The sequence below is a fragment of the Panulirus ornatus genome, chromosome 46 (genome assembly GCF_036320965.1).
Source record: "Panulirus ornatus isolate Po-2019 chromosome 46, ASM3632096v1, whole genome shotgun sequence".
Lineage (NCBI taxonomy): Eukaryota > Metazoa > Arthropoda > Malacostraca > Decapoda > Palinuridae > Panulirus > Panulirus ornatus.
Window position 1 is genome coordinate 20,664,590 of NC_092269.1, and position 18,689 is coordinate 20,683,278.

General features: G+C 40.9%; 1 protein-coding gene across 1 annotated transcript in view; it reads left to right on the top strand.

Annotated features, from left to right (window-relative positions):
- LOC139763329 (probable glutamate receptor) overlaps positions 1–18,689 on the top strand; it is a 166,561-nt gene that overhangs the window by 118,501 nt on the left and 29,371 nt on the right. The window contains exons 4-6 of the mRNA XM_071689350.1: positions 10,461–10,761; positions 11,401–11,618; positions 12,069–12,249. Of these exons, the coding sequence (XP_071545451.1) occupies positions 10,461–10,761; positions 11,401–11,618; positions 12,069–12,249 (700 nt within the window). The remainder of the gene's footprint in view (positions 1–10,460; positions 10,762–11,400; positions 11,619–12,068; positions 12,250–18,689) is intronic.

Below are 18,689 nucleotides of genomic sequence, written 5' to 3' on the forward strand. Positions count from 1 at the left end.
AAACTCTTGCATTCACCTCCATAACAACGCCATCCATAAACAGATTAAACAAACATGGAGACATCACACACCCCTGCCGCAAACCTACTTTCACTGAGAACCAATCACTTTCCTCTCTTCCTACACGCACATATGCCTTACATCCTCGATAAAAACTTTTCACTGCTTCTAACAACTTGCCTCCCTCACCATATATTCTTAATACCTTCCACAGAGCATCACCATCAAGTCTATCATATGTCTTCTCCAGATCCATAAATGCTACATACAAATTCAATTGCGTTTCTAAGGAATTCTGACATACATTCTTCAAAGCAAACACCTTATCCACACATCCTCTACCACTTCTGAAACCACACAGCTCTTCCCCAATCTGATGCTCTGTACATGCCTTCCCCCTCTCAATATAGTTTACCCTCCCATATCGTATTCCAGGAATACTCAACAAACTTATTTCTCTGTAATTTGGGGACTCACTCTTATCCCCTTTGCCTTTGTACAATGGCACTATGTACGCATTCCGCCAATCCTCAGGCACCTCACCATGATTCGTACATACATCAAATAACTTTATCAACCAGTCAACAATACAGTCACCTTCTTTTTTAATAGAGTCTATTGCAATACCATCCAAACCCGCTGTCTTGCCAGCTTTCATCTTCCGCAAATCTTTTAATACCTCTTCTCTGTTTACCAAGTCATTTTCCCTAACCCTCTCACTTTGCACACTATTTCGACTAAAACACCCTATATCTTCCACTCTATCATCAAACACATTCAACAAAACCTCAAATACTCACTTCATCTCCTTCTCACATCACCACTACTTGTTTTCACCTCCCAATTAGCCCCCTTCACTGAAGTTCCCATTTCTTCCCTTGCCTTACGCACTTTATTCACCTCATTGCAAAACATCTTTTTATTCTCCCTAAAATTTTATGATACTCTCTCACCCCAATTCTCATTTGCCTCCTTTTTCACCTCTTGCACCTTTCTCTTGACCTCCTGCCTCTTTCTTTTATACATCTCCCACTCATTTGCATGATTTCCCTGCAAAAATCGTCCAGATGCCTCTCTCTTCTCTTTCACTAATAATCTTACCTCTTCACCCCACGCACTACCCTTTCTAATCTGCCCATCTCCCACGTTTCTCATGCCACAAGCATCTTTTGCGCATTCCATCACTGCTTCCCAAAATACATCCCATTCCTCCCCCATTCCCCTTACGTCCTTATTTCTCATCTTTTTCCATTCTGTACTGAGCTTATCCTGGTATTTCCCCACAAAAGTCTCCTTCCCAAGCTCACTTACTCTCACCACTCTTTTCACCCTAACATTCTCTCTTCTTTCTGAAAAAAACTAGAAATTATATCCTTTTCTAATAGATTCTACTTCAATACCATCCAAACCCGTTGCCTTGCCGGCAGCAGGTTTGTTTACCAAATCATTTTTGCTAACCCTCTCACTTTGCACACCACCTCGACCAAAACACCCTGTATCTGCCAATCTATCATCAAACACATTCAACATACCTTCAAAATGCTCAATCCTTCTCCTTCTCATATCACCACTACTTGTTATCACCTTCCCACTTGCCCGCTTCATTGAAGTTCCGATTTGTTCCCTTGTCTTACGCACTTTATTTACCTCTTTCCAAAACATCTTTTCATTCACCCTAAAATTTGATGACACTCTCACCCCAACTCTCATTTGCACTCTTTTTCACCTCTTACACCTTTCTCTTGACCTCCTGCCTCTTTCTTTTAAACATCTCCCACTCATTTGCATTATTTCCCTGCAAAAATTGTCCATATACCTCTCTCTTCTCTTTCACTAATAATCTTACTTCTTCATCCAACCAATCACTACACTTTCTAATCTGCCCACCTCCCACGCTTTTCATGCCAAAGCATGTCTTGCGCAAGCCATCACTGCTTCTCTAAATACATCACATTCCTCCCCCACTCCCCTTACGTCCTTTGTTTTCACCTTTTTCCATTCTGTAATCATTCTCTCCTAGTACTTCCTCACACAAGTCTCCTTCCCAAGTTCACTTATTCTCACCACTCTTTTCACCCCAACAGTCTCTCTTCTTTTCTTAAAACCTCTACAAAACTTCACCTTAGCCTCCACAAGATAATGATCAGACATCCCTCCAGTTGCACCTTCAGTACATTAACATTCAAAAGTCTCTCTTTCGCGCGCCTATCAATTAACACGTTATCCAATAACTCTCTCTGGCCATCTCTCCTACTTTGATACGTATACTTATGTATATCTCTCTTTTTAAACCAGGTATTCCCAAAACCAGTCCTTTTTCAGCACATAAATCTACAAGCTCTTTACCATTTCCATTTACAACACTGAACACGAAATGTATACCAATTATTCCCTCAACTCCCACATTACTCACCTTTGCATTCAAATCACCCATCACTATAACCCGGTCTCGTGCATCAAAACCACTAACACACTTATTCAGCTGCTCCCAAAACACTTGCCTCTAATGATCTTTCTTCTCATGCCCAGGTGCATATGCACCAATAATCACCCATCTCTCTCCATCAACTTTCAGTTTTACCCATATGAATCTAGTGTTTACTTTCTTACACTCTATCACATACTCCCACCACTCCTGTTTCAGGGGTATTGCTACTCCTTCCCTTGCTCGTGTCCTCTCACTAACCCCTGACTTTACTCTCAAAACATTCCCAGTCCATTCTTCCTCTTTATCGTTGAGCTTCGTTTCACTCAGAGCGAGAACATCCAGGCTCCTTTCCTCTAACATACTACCTATCTCCCCTGTTTCTCATATTGGTTACATCCACACACATTTAGACACCCCAATCAGAGCCTTTGAGGAGGATAAGCACTCTCCGCGTGACTCCTTCTTCTGTTCCCCTTTTAGAAAGTTAGAACACAAGGACAGCGTTTCCAGCCCCCCCCCCCCCCCCCCCTCCCGTCCCCTTTAATCGCCTTCTACGACACGTGAGGACTGCATGGGAAGTTGATGGAGAGAGATGGTTGATTATTGGTGCATATGCACTTGGGCATGAGCAGAAAGATCATGAGTGGCAAGTGTTTTGGGAGCATCTGAGTGGGTGTGTTAGTAGTTCTGATGCACAAGACCGGGTTATAGTGATGGGTGATTTAAATGCAAAGGGAATTATTGTGAAAGTTGAGGGAATAATTGGGGAACATGAGGTGTTCAGTGTTGTAAATGGTAATGGTGAAGAGCTTGTAGATTTACATGCTGAAAAAGGACTGATGATTGGGAATACCTGGTTTAGAAAGAGAGATATACATAAGTATACGTGTGTAAGTAGGAGATATGGCCAGAGAGCGTTACTGGATTACGTATTAATCGTTAGACTCGCGAAAGAGAAAATTTTGGATGTTATTGTGATGAGAGTTGAACCTGGAGGGATGTCTGATCATTATCATGTGTAGCGAAGGTGAAGCTTTGTTGAGGTTTTCAGAAAAGAAGAGAGCATGTTCAGGTGAAAAGAGTGGTGAGAGTAAGTGAGCTTGAGAAGGAGACTTTTGTGAGGAAATACCAGGAAAGACTGATTACAGAATAGAAAAATGTGAGAACTAAGAACGTAAGGGGAGTGGGGGAGGAATGGGATGTATTTAGGGAAGCAGTGATGGCTTGCGCAAAAGATGCTTGTGGTATGAGAAGCGTGGGAGGTGGGCATATTAGAAAGGGTAGTGAGTGGTGGGATGAAGAATTTAGATTATTAGTGAAAGAGATGAGAGAATCATCTGGACGATTTTTGCAGGTAAATAATGCAAATGACTGGGAGATGTATAAAAGAAGGAGGCAGGAGGTCAGGAGAAAGGTGCAAGAGGTGAAAAACAGGGCAAATGAGAGTTAGGGTCAGAGAGTATCATTAAATTTTTAGGAGGATAAAAAGATATTCTTGAAGGAGGTAAATAAAGTGCCTAAGACAAGGGAACAAATGGGAACTTCAGTGACGGGGGCTAATGAGGTGATAACAAGTAGTGGTGATGTGAGAAGGAAATGGAGTGAGTATTTTGAAGGTTTGTTGAATGTATTTCATGATGCATTGGCAGATTTAGGGTGTTTTGGTCGAAGTGGTGTGCCAAGTGAGAGGGTTAGTGAAAATGATTTGGTAAACAGAGAAGAGGTACTAAAAACTTTGCGGAAGATGAAAGCCGACAAGGCAGCGGGTTTGGATGGTATTGCAGTAGAATTTATCATAAAAGGGGATGACTATATTGTTGACTGGTTGGTTAGGTTTTTTTATGTATGTATCATGGTGAGGTGCCTGAGGTTTGGCGGAATGCTTGCATAGTGCCATTGTACAAAGGCAAAGGAGATAAGAGTGAGCGCTCAAATTTCAGAGGTATATGTTTGCTGAGTAATCCTGGGAAACTGTATATGAGGGTATTGATTGAGAGGGTGAAGGCATGTACAGAGCATCAGATTAGGGAAGAGCAGTGTAGTATCAGAAGTGATAGAAGATGTGTGGATCAGGCATTTGCTTTGAAGGATGTATGTGAGAAATACTTGGAAAGGCAACTGGATTTGTATGTAGGATTTATGGACCTGAAGAAGGCATATGATAGAATTGATAGAGATGCTCTGTGGGAGGTGTTAAGAAAATATGGTGTGTGAGGGAAGTTGTTAGAAGCTGTGAAAATTTTTTATAGAGGATATAAGGCATATGTGCGTGTAAGAAGAGAGGAAAGTTATTGCTTCTCAGTAAATGTAGGTTTGAGGCAGGGGTGTGTGATGTCTCCATGGTTGTTAAATCTGTTTATGGATGGGGTTGTTAGAGATATGGATGGAACAGTTTTGGAAAGAGGGGCAAATATGCAGTCTTGTGGATGAGAGAGCTTGGGAAGTGAGTCAGTTGTTGATCGCTTATGATACAGCGATGGTGGCTGATTCGTGTGAGAACCTGCAGAAGCTGGTGACTGAGTTTGGGAAAGCGTGTGAACGACCAAAGCTGAGAGTAAATGTGAATAAGATCAAGTTTATTAAGTACAGTAGGGTTGAGGGACAAGTAAATAAGGAGGTAAGTTTGAATGGAGGAAAACTGGAGTAAGTGAAGTTTTTTAGATATCTAGGATTGTATTTGGCAGGAGATGGAACCATTGAAATGAAAGTGAGTCATAGGGTGGGGGAGGGGGCGAATGTTTTGGGAGCGTTGAAGAATGTGTGGAAGTCGAAAACATTATCTCGGAAAGAAAAAATGGATATGTTTCAAGGAATAGTGGTTCCAACAATGTTATATGGTTGCGAGGCGTGGGCTATGGATAGAGGTGTGCGGAGGAGGGTGGATGTGTTGGAAATGAGATGTATGATGACAATATGTGGTGTCAGGTGGTTTGATCGAGTGAGTAATAATAGAGTAAGAGAGATGGTTGGAAATAAAAAGAGTGTGGCTGAGCGAGTAGAAGAGGGTGTGTTGAAATGGTTTGGTCACATGTAGAGAATGAGTGAGGAAAGATTGACAAAGAGGATATATGTGTAAGAGGTGGAGGGAACGACGAGAAGTGGGAGACCAGATTGTAGCTGGAAGGATGGAGTGAAAAAGATTTTGAGTGATCGGGGACTGAACATGCAGGAGGGTGAAATGCATGCAAGGAATAGAGTGAATTGGAACGATGTGGTATATAGTGGTCAACGTGCTGTAAATGGATTTAAGTAGGGCATGTGAAGCGTCTGGGGTAAACCATGGAAAGTTCTGTGGGGCCTGGATGTAGAAATGGAGTTGTAGTTTCGGTGCATTATTACATGACAGCTAGAGACTGAATGTGTACGAAAGTGGCCTTTGTTGTCTTTTCCTAGCGCTACCTCGCACACATTTGGGGGAGGGGGTGGATATTTTCATGTGTGGCGGGGTGGCGATGGAATGAATAAAGGCAGACAGTATGAATCATGTGCATGTGTATATATGTATATGTGTGTGTGTATATATATATATATATATATATATATATATATATATATATATATATATATATATATATATATATATATATATATATATATTTTTTTTTTTTTTTTTTTTTTTTTTTGCTTTGTCGCTGTCTCCCGCGTTTGCGAGGTAACGCAAGGAAACAGACGAAAGAAATGGCCCAACCCACCCCCATACACATATATATACATACGTCCACACACGCAAATATACATACCTACACAGCTTTCCATGGTTTACCCCAGACGCTTCACATGCCCTGATTCAATCCACTGACAGCACGTCAACCCCGGTATACCACATCGATCCAATTCACTCTATTCCTTGCCCTCCTTTCACCCTCCTGCATGTTCAGGCCCCGACCACAAAAAATCTTTTTCACTCCATCTTTCCACCTCTAATTTGGTCTCCCACTTCTCCTCGTTCCCTCCACCTTCGACACATATATCCTCTTGGTCAATCTTTCCTCACTCATTCTCTCCATGTGCTCAAACCATTTCAAAACACACTCTTCTGCTCTCTCAACCACGCTCTTTTCATTTCCACACATCTCTCTTACCCTTACGTTACTTACTCGATCAAACCACCTCACATCACATATTGTCCTCAAACATCTCATTTCCAGCACATCCATCCTCCTGCGCACAACTCTACCCATAGCCCACGCCTCGCAGCCATACAACATTGTTGGAACCACTATTCCTTCAAACATACCTGTTTTTGCTTTCCGAGATAATGTTCTCGACTTCCACACATTTTTTAAGGCTCCCAGGATTTTCGCCCCCTCCCCCCCCCCTATGATCCACTTCCGCTTCCATGGTTCCATCCGCTGCCAGATCCACTGCCAGATATCTAAAACACTTTAATTCCTCCAGTTTTTCTCCATTCAAACTTACCTCCCAATTGACTTGACCCTCAACCCTACTGTACCTAATAACCTTGCTCTTATTCACATTTACTCTTAACTTTCTTCTTTCACACACTTTACCAAACTCAGTCACCAGCTTCTGCAGTTTCTCACATGAATCAGCCACCAGCGCTGTATCATCAGCGAACAACAACTGACTCACTCCCCAAGCTCTCTCATCCCCAACAGACTTCATACTTGCCCCTCTTTCCAAAACTCTTACATTCACCTCCCTAACAACCCCATCCATAAACAAATTAAACAACCATGGAGACATCACACACCCCTGCCGCAAACCTACTTTCACTGAGAACCAATCACTTTCCTCTCTTCCTACACGTACACATGCATTACATCCTCGATAAAAACTTTTTACTGCTTCTAACAACTTGCCTCCCACACCATATATTCTTAATACCTTCCACAGAGCATCTCTATCAACTCTATCATATGCCTTCTCCAGATCCATAAATGCTACATACAAATCCATTTGCTTTTCTAAGTATTTCTCACATACATTCTTCAAAGCAAACACCTGATCCACACATCCTCTACCACTTCTGAAACCACACTGCTCTTCCCCAATCTGATGCTCAGTACATGCCTTCACCCTCTCAATCAATACCCTCCCATATAATTTACCAGGAATACTCAACAAACTTATACCTCTGTAATGTGAGCACTCACTCTTATCCCCTTTGCCTTTGTACAATGGCACTATGCATGCATTCCGCCAATCCTCAGGCACCTCACCATGAGTCATACAAACATTAAATAACCTTACCAACCAGTGAATAATACAGTCACCCCCCTTTTTAATAAATTCCACTGCAATACCATCCAAACCTGCTGCCTTGCCGGCTTTCATCTTCCGCAAAGCTTTTACTACCTCTTCTCTGTTTACCAAATCATTTTCCCTAACCCTCTCACTTTGCACACCACCTCGACCAAAACACCCTATATCTGCCACTCTATCATCAAACACATTCAAGAAACCTTCAAAATACTCACTCCATCTCCTCCTCACATTACCACTACTTGTTATCACCTCCCCATTTGCGCCCTTCACTGAAGTTCCCATTTGCTCCCTTGTCTTACGCACTTTATTTACCTCCTTCCAGAACATATCTTTATTCTCCTTAAAATTCAATGATACTCTCTCACCCCAACAATATATATATATATATATATATATATATTTATATATATATATATATATATATATATATATATATATATATATATATATATATATATATATATAAAAGGACTGGGCCTTTTTTGGAATATCCTCACCTGGCCCCCTCTGTTTGTTTATTTATTTATTTGTCTATTCATTTATGCACAAAATCGTGTCAGTCACGTGAGTTAAGAAATGCTGAAAAAAACAAATGGAAAAGAAAACACGAGATCATACATATAGCTTGACATGTAGGATGACATGTAGGATGACTTATAGGATGACATGTGGATGACATGTAGGATGACATGTAGGATGACATGTAGACTGACATATAGGATGACATGTAGGATGACATGTAGAATGACATATAGGATGATATGTAGGATGACATGTAGGATGACATGTAGGATGACATGTAGACTGACATATAGGATGACATGTAGGATGACATGTAGGATGACATGTAGACTGACATATAGGATGACATGTAGAATGTCATGTAGGATGACATGTAGACTGACATATATGATGACATATAGGATGACATGTAGACTGACATATAGGATGATATGTAGGATGACATGTAGAATGTCATGTAGGATGACATGTAGACTGACATATATGATGACATGTAGGATGACATGTAGAATGACATATAGGTTGATATGTAGGATGCAGTAGGATGACCATGTTAGGATGACATGTAGGATGACACGTAGGATGAAATGTAGGATGACATGATGATATGACATAGGATGATATGTAGGATGACTGTAGGTGTAAGGATGACATGTTATGGTTGTGGATAACATGTAGGATGACAGTAGGATGATATGAGGGTGACATATAGGATGATATGTAGGGTGAATGTAGGATGACATGGGATGACACGTAGATGATATATAGGATGACATGTAGGATGACACGTAGGATGATATGAGGGATGACAAATAGGATGACATATAGGATGACTATGTAGGATGACATGGAGGATGACACGTAGGATGATATATAGGATGACATGTAGGATGGCACGTAGGATGATATGAGGGATGACAAATAGGATGACACGTAGGATGATATGTAGGATGACATGGAGGATGACACGTAGGATGATATATAGGATAACATGTAGGATGGCACGTAGGATGATATGAGGGATGACAAATAGGATGACACGTAGGATGATATGTAGGATGACATGGAGGATGACACGTAGGATGATATATAGGATGACATGTAGGATGGCACGTAGGATGATATGAGGGATGACAAATAGGATGACATGTAGGGTGATATGTAGGATGACATGGAGGATGACACGTAGGATGATATATAGGATGACATGTAGGATGGCACGTAGGATGATATGAGGGATGACAAATAGGATGACACGTAGGATGATATGTAGGATGACATGGAGGATGACACGTAGGATGATATATAGGATGACATGTAGGATGGCACGTAGGATCATATGAGGGATGACAAATAGGATGACACGTAGGATGATATGTAGGATGACATGGAGGATGACACGTAGGATGATATGTAGGATGACATGGAGGATGACACGTAGGATGATATATAGGATGACATGTAGGATGGCACGTAGGATGATATATAGGATGACATGTAGGATGGCACGTAGGATGATATGAGGGATGACAAATAGGATGACACGTAGGATGATATGTAGGATGACATGGAGGATGACACGTAGGATGATATATAGGATAACATGTAGGATGGCACGTAGGATGATATGAGGGATGACAAATAGGATGACACGTAGGATGATATATAGGATGACATGTAGGATGGCACGTAGGATGATATGAGGGATGACAAATAGGATGACACGTAGGATGATATGTAGGATGACATGTAGGATGACACGTAGGATGATATATAGGATAACATGTAGGATGGCACGTAGTATATGGTGTACAGGAATGAGAGTGTGTCCTGATTCATCTATTATAACGTTAGGCTGAACGCAGGAGTAATTGTTACCAGATACAAGTAGCAACAATGACGGCAACTATTGCCACTGTGAGGATGTTATTGTACTGAATGAACCATTATAAATGTTTCTCTAAATTTGTCTTTCTTGTAGAACTGATAATCGAGGGAGGAGGAGTCACTGCTATATTTCTTATTGCCAATCAGGTACAATCTAAGCTCTTTAAGTCTAGGAAAATCTGTTTTTAAATCTAAGCTCTTAAAGTCTAGCATTCCTAACAAAGGAAAATCTGTTTTTAAAGGCGCTTTATGTAAATCATATTAATGTCAGAATTACTTCATTTTCCTGGACGTGTTAACCAAATTTTACAGAAAATTGTTTTGTCTTTAAGACGTAGTAATTCAAACTGTGTTACTCCCTGATGAATCACATAGGTTGTCATGACATGTTCAGTCTGCAGATATTGGCGTTGGTCCCTTCAGTACGAGTAGCAGCCGTGCTGAGGTGGTGGACTTCACGTGGCCAGTAAGTCAAGACCAATGGAAGATCCTGGCTGGTCGAGGCCGGCCAGAGGTGGACCCGTGGGGCTTCCTGCTGCCCCTCACGCCCCTGGTGTGGGTGGCCATCCTGACGACGCTGCTGGTGGTGGTGGCAGCGAGGGGTCTCCTGTTGATTTCATGTTCCTTCAAGACAACAACTCGAAGTATGAGGTCGCCAGACGCCTTCACATTTACTCGTGTTCTACTGCAACAAGGTAAACAAAATGCTAAAGATACAACGTCCGCTAATAAACATCAGTTAATCTTTTGGTAAATATTTCCTCATCAATTATAAGGTCTTAGCCCTTAGTTAGTACAGCTCATACCATTGCCTTGAATAGTACTGCAATTGCTTTCATCACAAAGATCTACAAAAATAGATTTGTTTAACTCTCGAAAAGGGGACGGGGGGGGGGGGGGGGGCTGAAGCTCGGTACAGCAAACATACATTTACTAATTTACGGTAAACGTACAGCTTTGTGACGGAATTTCCCCGTGTTGGCTCTAACGTACTGAAAGGGAGTTATACACTCATGGGGCAAATCACTCGAACATTTTCTAAAGTTATACAACATTCTAAATGTGTGTGTGTGTGTTTGTGTGTGTGTGTGTGTGTGTGTATTTGTGTGTGTGTGAATGTGTTTGAATGTGTGTGTGTGTGTGTGTGTGTGTGTGTGTGTGTGTGTGTGTGTGTGTGTGTGTGTGTGTATTTGTGTGTGTGAATGTGTTTGAATGTGTGTGTATGTGTGTATGTGTATTTGTGTGTGTGTGTGTGTGTGTGTGTGTGTATGTGGGAGTGTCTCCTTGATACGAAGCTTGTTCGGTGTATGATAAGCTTATCTTTCATATATAAGATATCCTGATACCGGCCAGTTGGCACTGGGAGCGTCTTGTGTTGGGAGTGTGGATGATGGTGACGCTGGTGTTAACACGGAGCTACGCTGGTAACCTTATGTCCCTTCTGGCCGTGAGGCACATCCCACAACCTTACCAGAGCCTCAGGGATGTGCTGGACGATCCAGCTGTCAACATGATATGGCAGAAGAATTCTGTCTTGTCTCAGTATTTTCAGGTACTCGATAATCTGGTTCATGCATCGTTCTTGGTACAATATATGATATGGTTTCTTGAAATTCGAATTAGGGTTAACTAGTCGTGTAAATGTTCTTAATACGACAAACATTTATATGTCAGCCCATCAATGTAGATGATACACTTTGCTCATATTGTGTTCAAGTTATATAGACATAATAATCAATAAATAAAAACGGAAACTATTTAAGATATATTTCAATCACTGGGAAACTTATTTTCGATCAGCAAACATTAATGTAATTACAAGGGAATCATACAAAACTGTGTTCCATTTTACTTATATATCTTACACTTCCTTCACATATGTGAACATGAGTAAAGGTGTTACTTTAATGAGAGTACATATGAAAAGTCTGAAAATAATACACTTCACGTAAAAATTATCGACTTCTATTCTTTGCTTTAACATATATCGATTTTTCCCAAGTTTGTGAAATCTGGGTTATTTCGTGAAGTCGGTGACCTGGCGAAGCATGATCGCCTCATCTACAAGAATCCTCAGGAGTTTCCCAGCAGTGTGGACCAGCTGGTACGGCCCGGGGACCATGTCCTTGTCGAAGTGCAGCTTAGCGTTATAATGCTTATGGCTCAAGACTTCTCACGTACAGGTTAATCCATGTTGCACTTATCTTGTGATTAACTATAACTTGTAATCGGAAATTCTCCCTTCATTTTCAGGATTATCTACTTGATATATTGTGACAATATATATATATATATATATATATATATATATATATATATATATATATATATATATATATATATATATATATATATATATATATATATATACATATATATATATATACATATATATATATATATATATATATATATATATATATATATATATATATATATATATATATATATATATATATATATGTATATATATATATATATATATATATATATATATATATATATATATATATATATATATATATATATATATATATATATATATATATATATATATATATATATATTCCTAGAAGTCCACGAGGAAAATGAAACACGATAAGTTCCTAAGTGCACTTTCGTGTAATAATCATATCATCAGGGGAGACACAAGAGAGAAACATAAGTCAACTGATATACAGCGAAGAAACGAAGCTAGGACGCCATTTGGTAAACAGGTGATTGTCCAAAACATACAACGAGCGGTCATAAACATATCATTTTACAAATTTCATCAACAATAAAGTTATCTAATTTGTATAGACCATCACTAATATTAAGATTATAATTCTCTGTGTATTCAATAATAGAAGATTCAATGATATTTCTCTTGGTAATAGAGTTAGCGTTAATAACTGAGATAGCATTCCTCCAGTTAATACAATGATCATAGTTTTTAACGTGATCAAATAAGGCATTTGATTCTTGTCCCGTTCTCATACTATACTCATTTTGGTTAAGTCTGACAAACTTAGCGGGACAAGAATCAAATGCATTGTTCAATCACGTTAAAAACTATGATCATTGTATTGAATGGAGTAATGCTGATTAAATTATTAACTCTAACTCTATTACCAAGATAAGAAATATGGGCAAATGAGAGTTGGGGTAAGAGAGTATTATTAAATTTTAGGGAGAATAAAAAGATGTTTTGGAAGGAGGTAAATAAAGTGCGTAATACAAGGGAGTAAATGGGAACTTCATAGAAGGGGGCTAATGAGGAGGTGATAACAAGTAGTGGTGATGTGAGAAGGAGATGGAGCGAGTATTTTGAAGGTTCGTTGAATGTGTTTGATGATAGAGTGGCAGAAATAGGGTGTTTTGGTCGATGTATTATGCAAAATGAGAGGGTTAGGGAAAATGATTTGGTAAACAGAGGAGAGGTAGTAAAAGCTTTGCGGAAGATGAAAGCCGACAAGGAAGTGGGTTTGGATAGTATTGCAGTGGAAACTATTAAAAAAGGGGGTGACTGTATTGTTGAGTGGTTGGTAAGGTTATCTAATGTATGTAAGATTCATGGTGAGATGCCTGAGGCATGGCGGAATGCTTGCATAGTGCCATTGTACAAAGGCAAAGGGGATAAGAGTGAGTGCTCAGATTACAGAGGTATATCTTTTGTTGAGTATTCCTGGTAAATCATATGGGAGGGTATTGATTGAGAGGGTGAAGGCATGTACAGAGCATCAGATTGGGAAAGAGCAGTGTGGTTTCAGAAGTGGTAGAGGATGTGTGGAACAGGTGTTTGCTTTGAAGAATGTATGTGAAAAATACTTAGAAAAGAAAATGGATTTGTATGTAGCATTTATGGATCTGGAGAAGGCATATGACAGAGTTGATAGAGATGCTCTGTGGAAGGTATTATGAATACATGGTGTGGGAGGCAAGTTCTTAGAAGCAGTGAAAAAATTTTATCGAGGACGTAAGGCATGTGTACGTGTAGGAAAGGAGGAAGTTGATTGGTTCTCAGTGAATGTAGGTTTGCGGTAGGGGTACGTGATGTCTCCATGGTTGTTTAATTTGTTTATGGATTGGGTTGTTAGGGAGGTGAATGCAAGAGTTTTGGAAAGAGGGGCAAGTATGCAGTCTGTTTTGGATGAGAGAGCTTGGGAAGTGAGTCAGTTGTTGTTCGCTGATGATACAGAGCTGGTGACTGATTCAAGTGAGAAACTGCAGAAGCAGGTGACTGAGTTTGGTAGGGTGTGTAAACGAAGGAACTTCAGAGTAAATGTGAAAAAGAGCAAGGTTATTAGGTACAGTAGGGTTGAGGGTCAAGTCAATTGGGAGGTAAGTTTGAATGGAGAAATACTGGAGGAAGTAAAGTGTTTTAGATATCTGGGAGTGGATTTGGCATCGGATGGAACAATGGAAGCGGAGGTGAATCATAGGGTGGGGGAGGGGGCGAAAATTCTGGGAGCCTTGAAAAATATGTGGAAGCCGAGAACATTATCTTGGAAAGCAAAAATGGGTATTTTTGAAGGAATAGTGGTTCCAACAACGTTGTATGGTTGCGAGGCGTGGGCTATGGATAGAGTTGTGCGTAGGAGGGTGGATATGCTGGATATGAGATGTTTGAGGACAATATGTGGTGTGAGGTGGTTCAATCGAGTAAGTAATGTAAGGGTAGGAGAGATGTGTGGTAATAATAAGAGTGTGGTTGAGAGAGCAGGAAAGGGTGTTTTTAATTGGTTTGGTCACATGAAGAGAATGAGTGATGAAAGTTTGACCAAAAGGATATATGTGTCAGAGGTGGAGGGAATGAGGAGAAGTAGGAGGCGAAGTTGCAGGTGGAAAGATGGAGTGAAAAAGATCTTGAGTGATCGGGGCCTGAACATGCAGGAGGGTGAAAGGCGTGCAAGGAATAGATTGAATTGGAGCGATATGGTATACCGGGGTCGACGTACTATCAATGGATTGAACCAAGGCATGTGAAGCGTCTGGGGTAAACCATGGAAAGTTCTGCGGGGCCTGGATGTAGAAAGGAAACTGTGGTTTCGGGCATTATTACATGACAGCTAGAGACTGAGTGTGAACGAATGGGGCCTTTGGTGTCTTTTCCTAGCGCTGCCTCGGACACATGAGGGGGGAGGGGTTGTTATTCCATGTGTGGCGGGGTGGCGATGGGAATTAATAAAGGAAGACAGTATGAATTATACACATGTGTATATATGTATAGGTCTGTGTGTGTGTGTATATATATATATATATATATATATATATATATATATATATATATATATATATATATATATATATATATATATATATATATATATATATACTTTGTCGCTGTCTCCCGCGTTTGCGAGGTAGCGCAAGGAAACAGACGAAAGAAATGGCCCAACCCCCCCCATACACATGTATATACATACGTCCACACACGCAAATATACATACCTACACAGCTTTCCATGGTTTACCCCAGACGCTTCACATGCCTTGACTCAATCCACTGACAGCACGTCAACCCCGGTATACCACATCGCTCCAATTCACTCTATTCCTTGCCCTCCTTTCACCCTCCTGCATGTTCAGGCCCCGATCACACAAAATCTTTTTCACTCCATCTTTCCACCTCCAATTTGGTCTCCCTCTTCTCCTTGCTCCCTCCACCTCCGACACATATATCCTCTTGGTCAATCTTTCCTCACTCATCCTCTCCATGTGCCCAAACCACTTCAAAACACCCTCTTCTGCTCTCTCAACCACGCTCTTCTTATTTCCACACATCTCTCTTACCCTTACGTTACTCACTCGATCAAACCACCTCACACCACACATTGTCCTCAAACATCTCATTTCCAGCACATCCATCCTCCTGCGCACAACTCTATCCATAGCACACGCCTCGCAACCATACAACATTGTTGGAACCACTATTCCTTCAAACATACCCATTTTTGCTTTCCGAGATAATGTTCTCGACTTCCACACATTCTTCAAGGCCCTCAGAATTTTCGCCCCCTCCCCCACCCTATGATCCACTTCCGCTTCCATGGTTCCATCCGCTGCCAGATCCACTCCCACATATCTAAAACACTTCACTTCCTCCAGTTTTTTTCCATTCAAACTCACCTCCCAATTGACTTGACCCTCAACCCTAGTGTACCTAATAACCTTGCTCTTATTCACATTTACTCTTAACTTTCTTCTTCCACACACTTTACCAAACTCAGTCACCAGCTTCTGCAGTTTCTCACATGAATCAGCCACCAGCGCTGTATCATCAGCGAACAACAACTGACTCACTTCCCAAGCTCTCTCATCCCCAACAGACTTCATACTTGCCCCTCTTTCCAAAACTCTTGCATTTACCTCCCTAACAACCCCATCCATAAACAAATTAAACAACCATGGAGACATCACACACCCCTGCCGCAAACCTACATTCACTGAGAAGCAATCATTTTCCTCTCTTCCTACACGTACACACGCCATACATCCTCGATAAAAACTTTTCACTGCTTCTAACAACTTTCCTCCCACACCAAATATTCTTAATACCTTCCACAGAGAATCTCTATCAACTCTATCATATGCCTTCTCCAGATCCATAAATGCTACATACAAATCCATTTGCTTTTCTAAGTATTTCTCACATACATTCTTCAAAGCAAACACCTGATCCACACATCCTCTACCACTTCTGAAACCACACTGCTCTTCCCCAATCTGATGCTCTGTACATGCCTTCACCCTCTCAATCAATACCCTCCCATATAATTTACCAGGAATACTCAACAAACTTATACCTCTGTAATTTGAGCACTCACTCTTATCCCCTTTGCCTTTGTACAATGACACTATGCACGCATTCCGCCAATCCTCAGGCACCTCACCATGAGTCATACATACATTAAATAACCTTACCAACCAGTCAACAATACAGTCACCCCCTTTTTTAATAAATTCCACTGCAATACCATCCAAACCTGCTGCCTAGCCAGCTTTCATCTTCCGCAAAGCTTTCACTACCTCTTCTCTGTTTACCAAATCATTTTCCCTAACCCTCTCACTTTGCACACCACCTCGACCAAAACACCCTATATCTGCCACTCTATCATCAAACACATTCAACAAACCTTCAAAATACTCACTCCATCTCCTTCTCACATCACCACTACTTGTTATCACCTCCCCATTTGCGCCCTTCACTGATGTTCCCATTTGCTCCCTTGTCTTACGCACTTTATTTACCTCCTTCCAGAACATCTTTTTATTCTCCCTAAAATTTAATGATACTCTCTCACCCCAACTCTCATTTGCCCTTTTTTTCACCTCTTGCACCTTTCTCTTGACCCCCTGTCTCTTTCTTTTATACATCTCCCACTCAATTGCATTTTTTCCCTGCAAAAATCGTCCAAATGCCTCTCTTCTCTTTCACTAATACTCTTACTTTTTCATCCCACCACTCACTACCCTTTCTAATCAACCGACCTCCCACTCTTCTCATGCCACAAGCATCTTTTGCGCAATCCATCACTGATTCCCTAAATACATCCCATTCCTCCCCCACTCCCCTTGCTTCCATTGTTCTCACCTTTTTCCATTCTGTACTCAGTCTCTCCTGGTACTTCCTCACACAGGTCTCCTTCTCAAGCTCACTTACTCTCATCACCCTCTTCACCCCAACATTCACTCTTCTTTTCTGAAAACCCATACAAATCTTCACCTTAGCCTCCACAAGATAATGATCAGACATCCCTCCAGTTGCACCTCTCAGCACATTAACATCCAAAAGTCTCTCTTTCGCACGCCTGTCAATTAACACGTAATCCAATAACGCTCTCTGGCCATCTCTCCTACTTACATAAGTATACTTATGTATATATCGCTTTTTAAACCAGGTATTCCCGATCATCAGTCCTTTTTCAGCACATAAATCTACAAGCTCTTCACCATTTCCATTTACAACACTGAACACCCCATGTATACCAATTATTCCCTCAACTGCCACATTACTCACCTTTGCATTCAAATCACCCATCACTATAACCCGGTCTCGTGCATCAAAACCACTAACACACTCATTCAGCTGCTCCCAAAACACTTTCCTCTCATGCCCAGGTGCATATGCACCAATAATCACCCACCTATCTCCATCAACTTTCAGTTTTACCCATATTAATCGAGAATTTACTTTCTTACACTCTATCACATACTCCCACAACTCCTGTTTCAGGAGTATTGCTACTCCTTCCCTTGCTCTTGTCCTCTCATTAACCCCTGACTTTACTCCCCAGACATTCCCAAACCACTCTTCCCCTTTACCCTTGAGCTTTGTTTCACTCAGAGCCAAAACATCCAGGTTCCTTTCCTCAAACATACTACCAATCTCTCCTTTTTTCACATCTTGGTTACATCCACACACATTTAGGCACCCCACTCTGAGCCTTCGAGGAGGATGAGCACTCCCCGCGTGACTCCTTCTTCTGTTTCCCATTTTAGAAAGTTAATACAAGGAGGGGAGGATTTCTGGCCCCCCGCTCCCGTCCCCTCTAGTCGCTTTCTACGACACGCGAGGAATACGTGGGAAGTATTCTTTCACCCCTATCCCCAGGGATAATATACACATATATACACATACA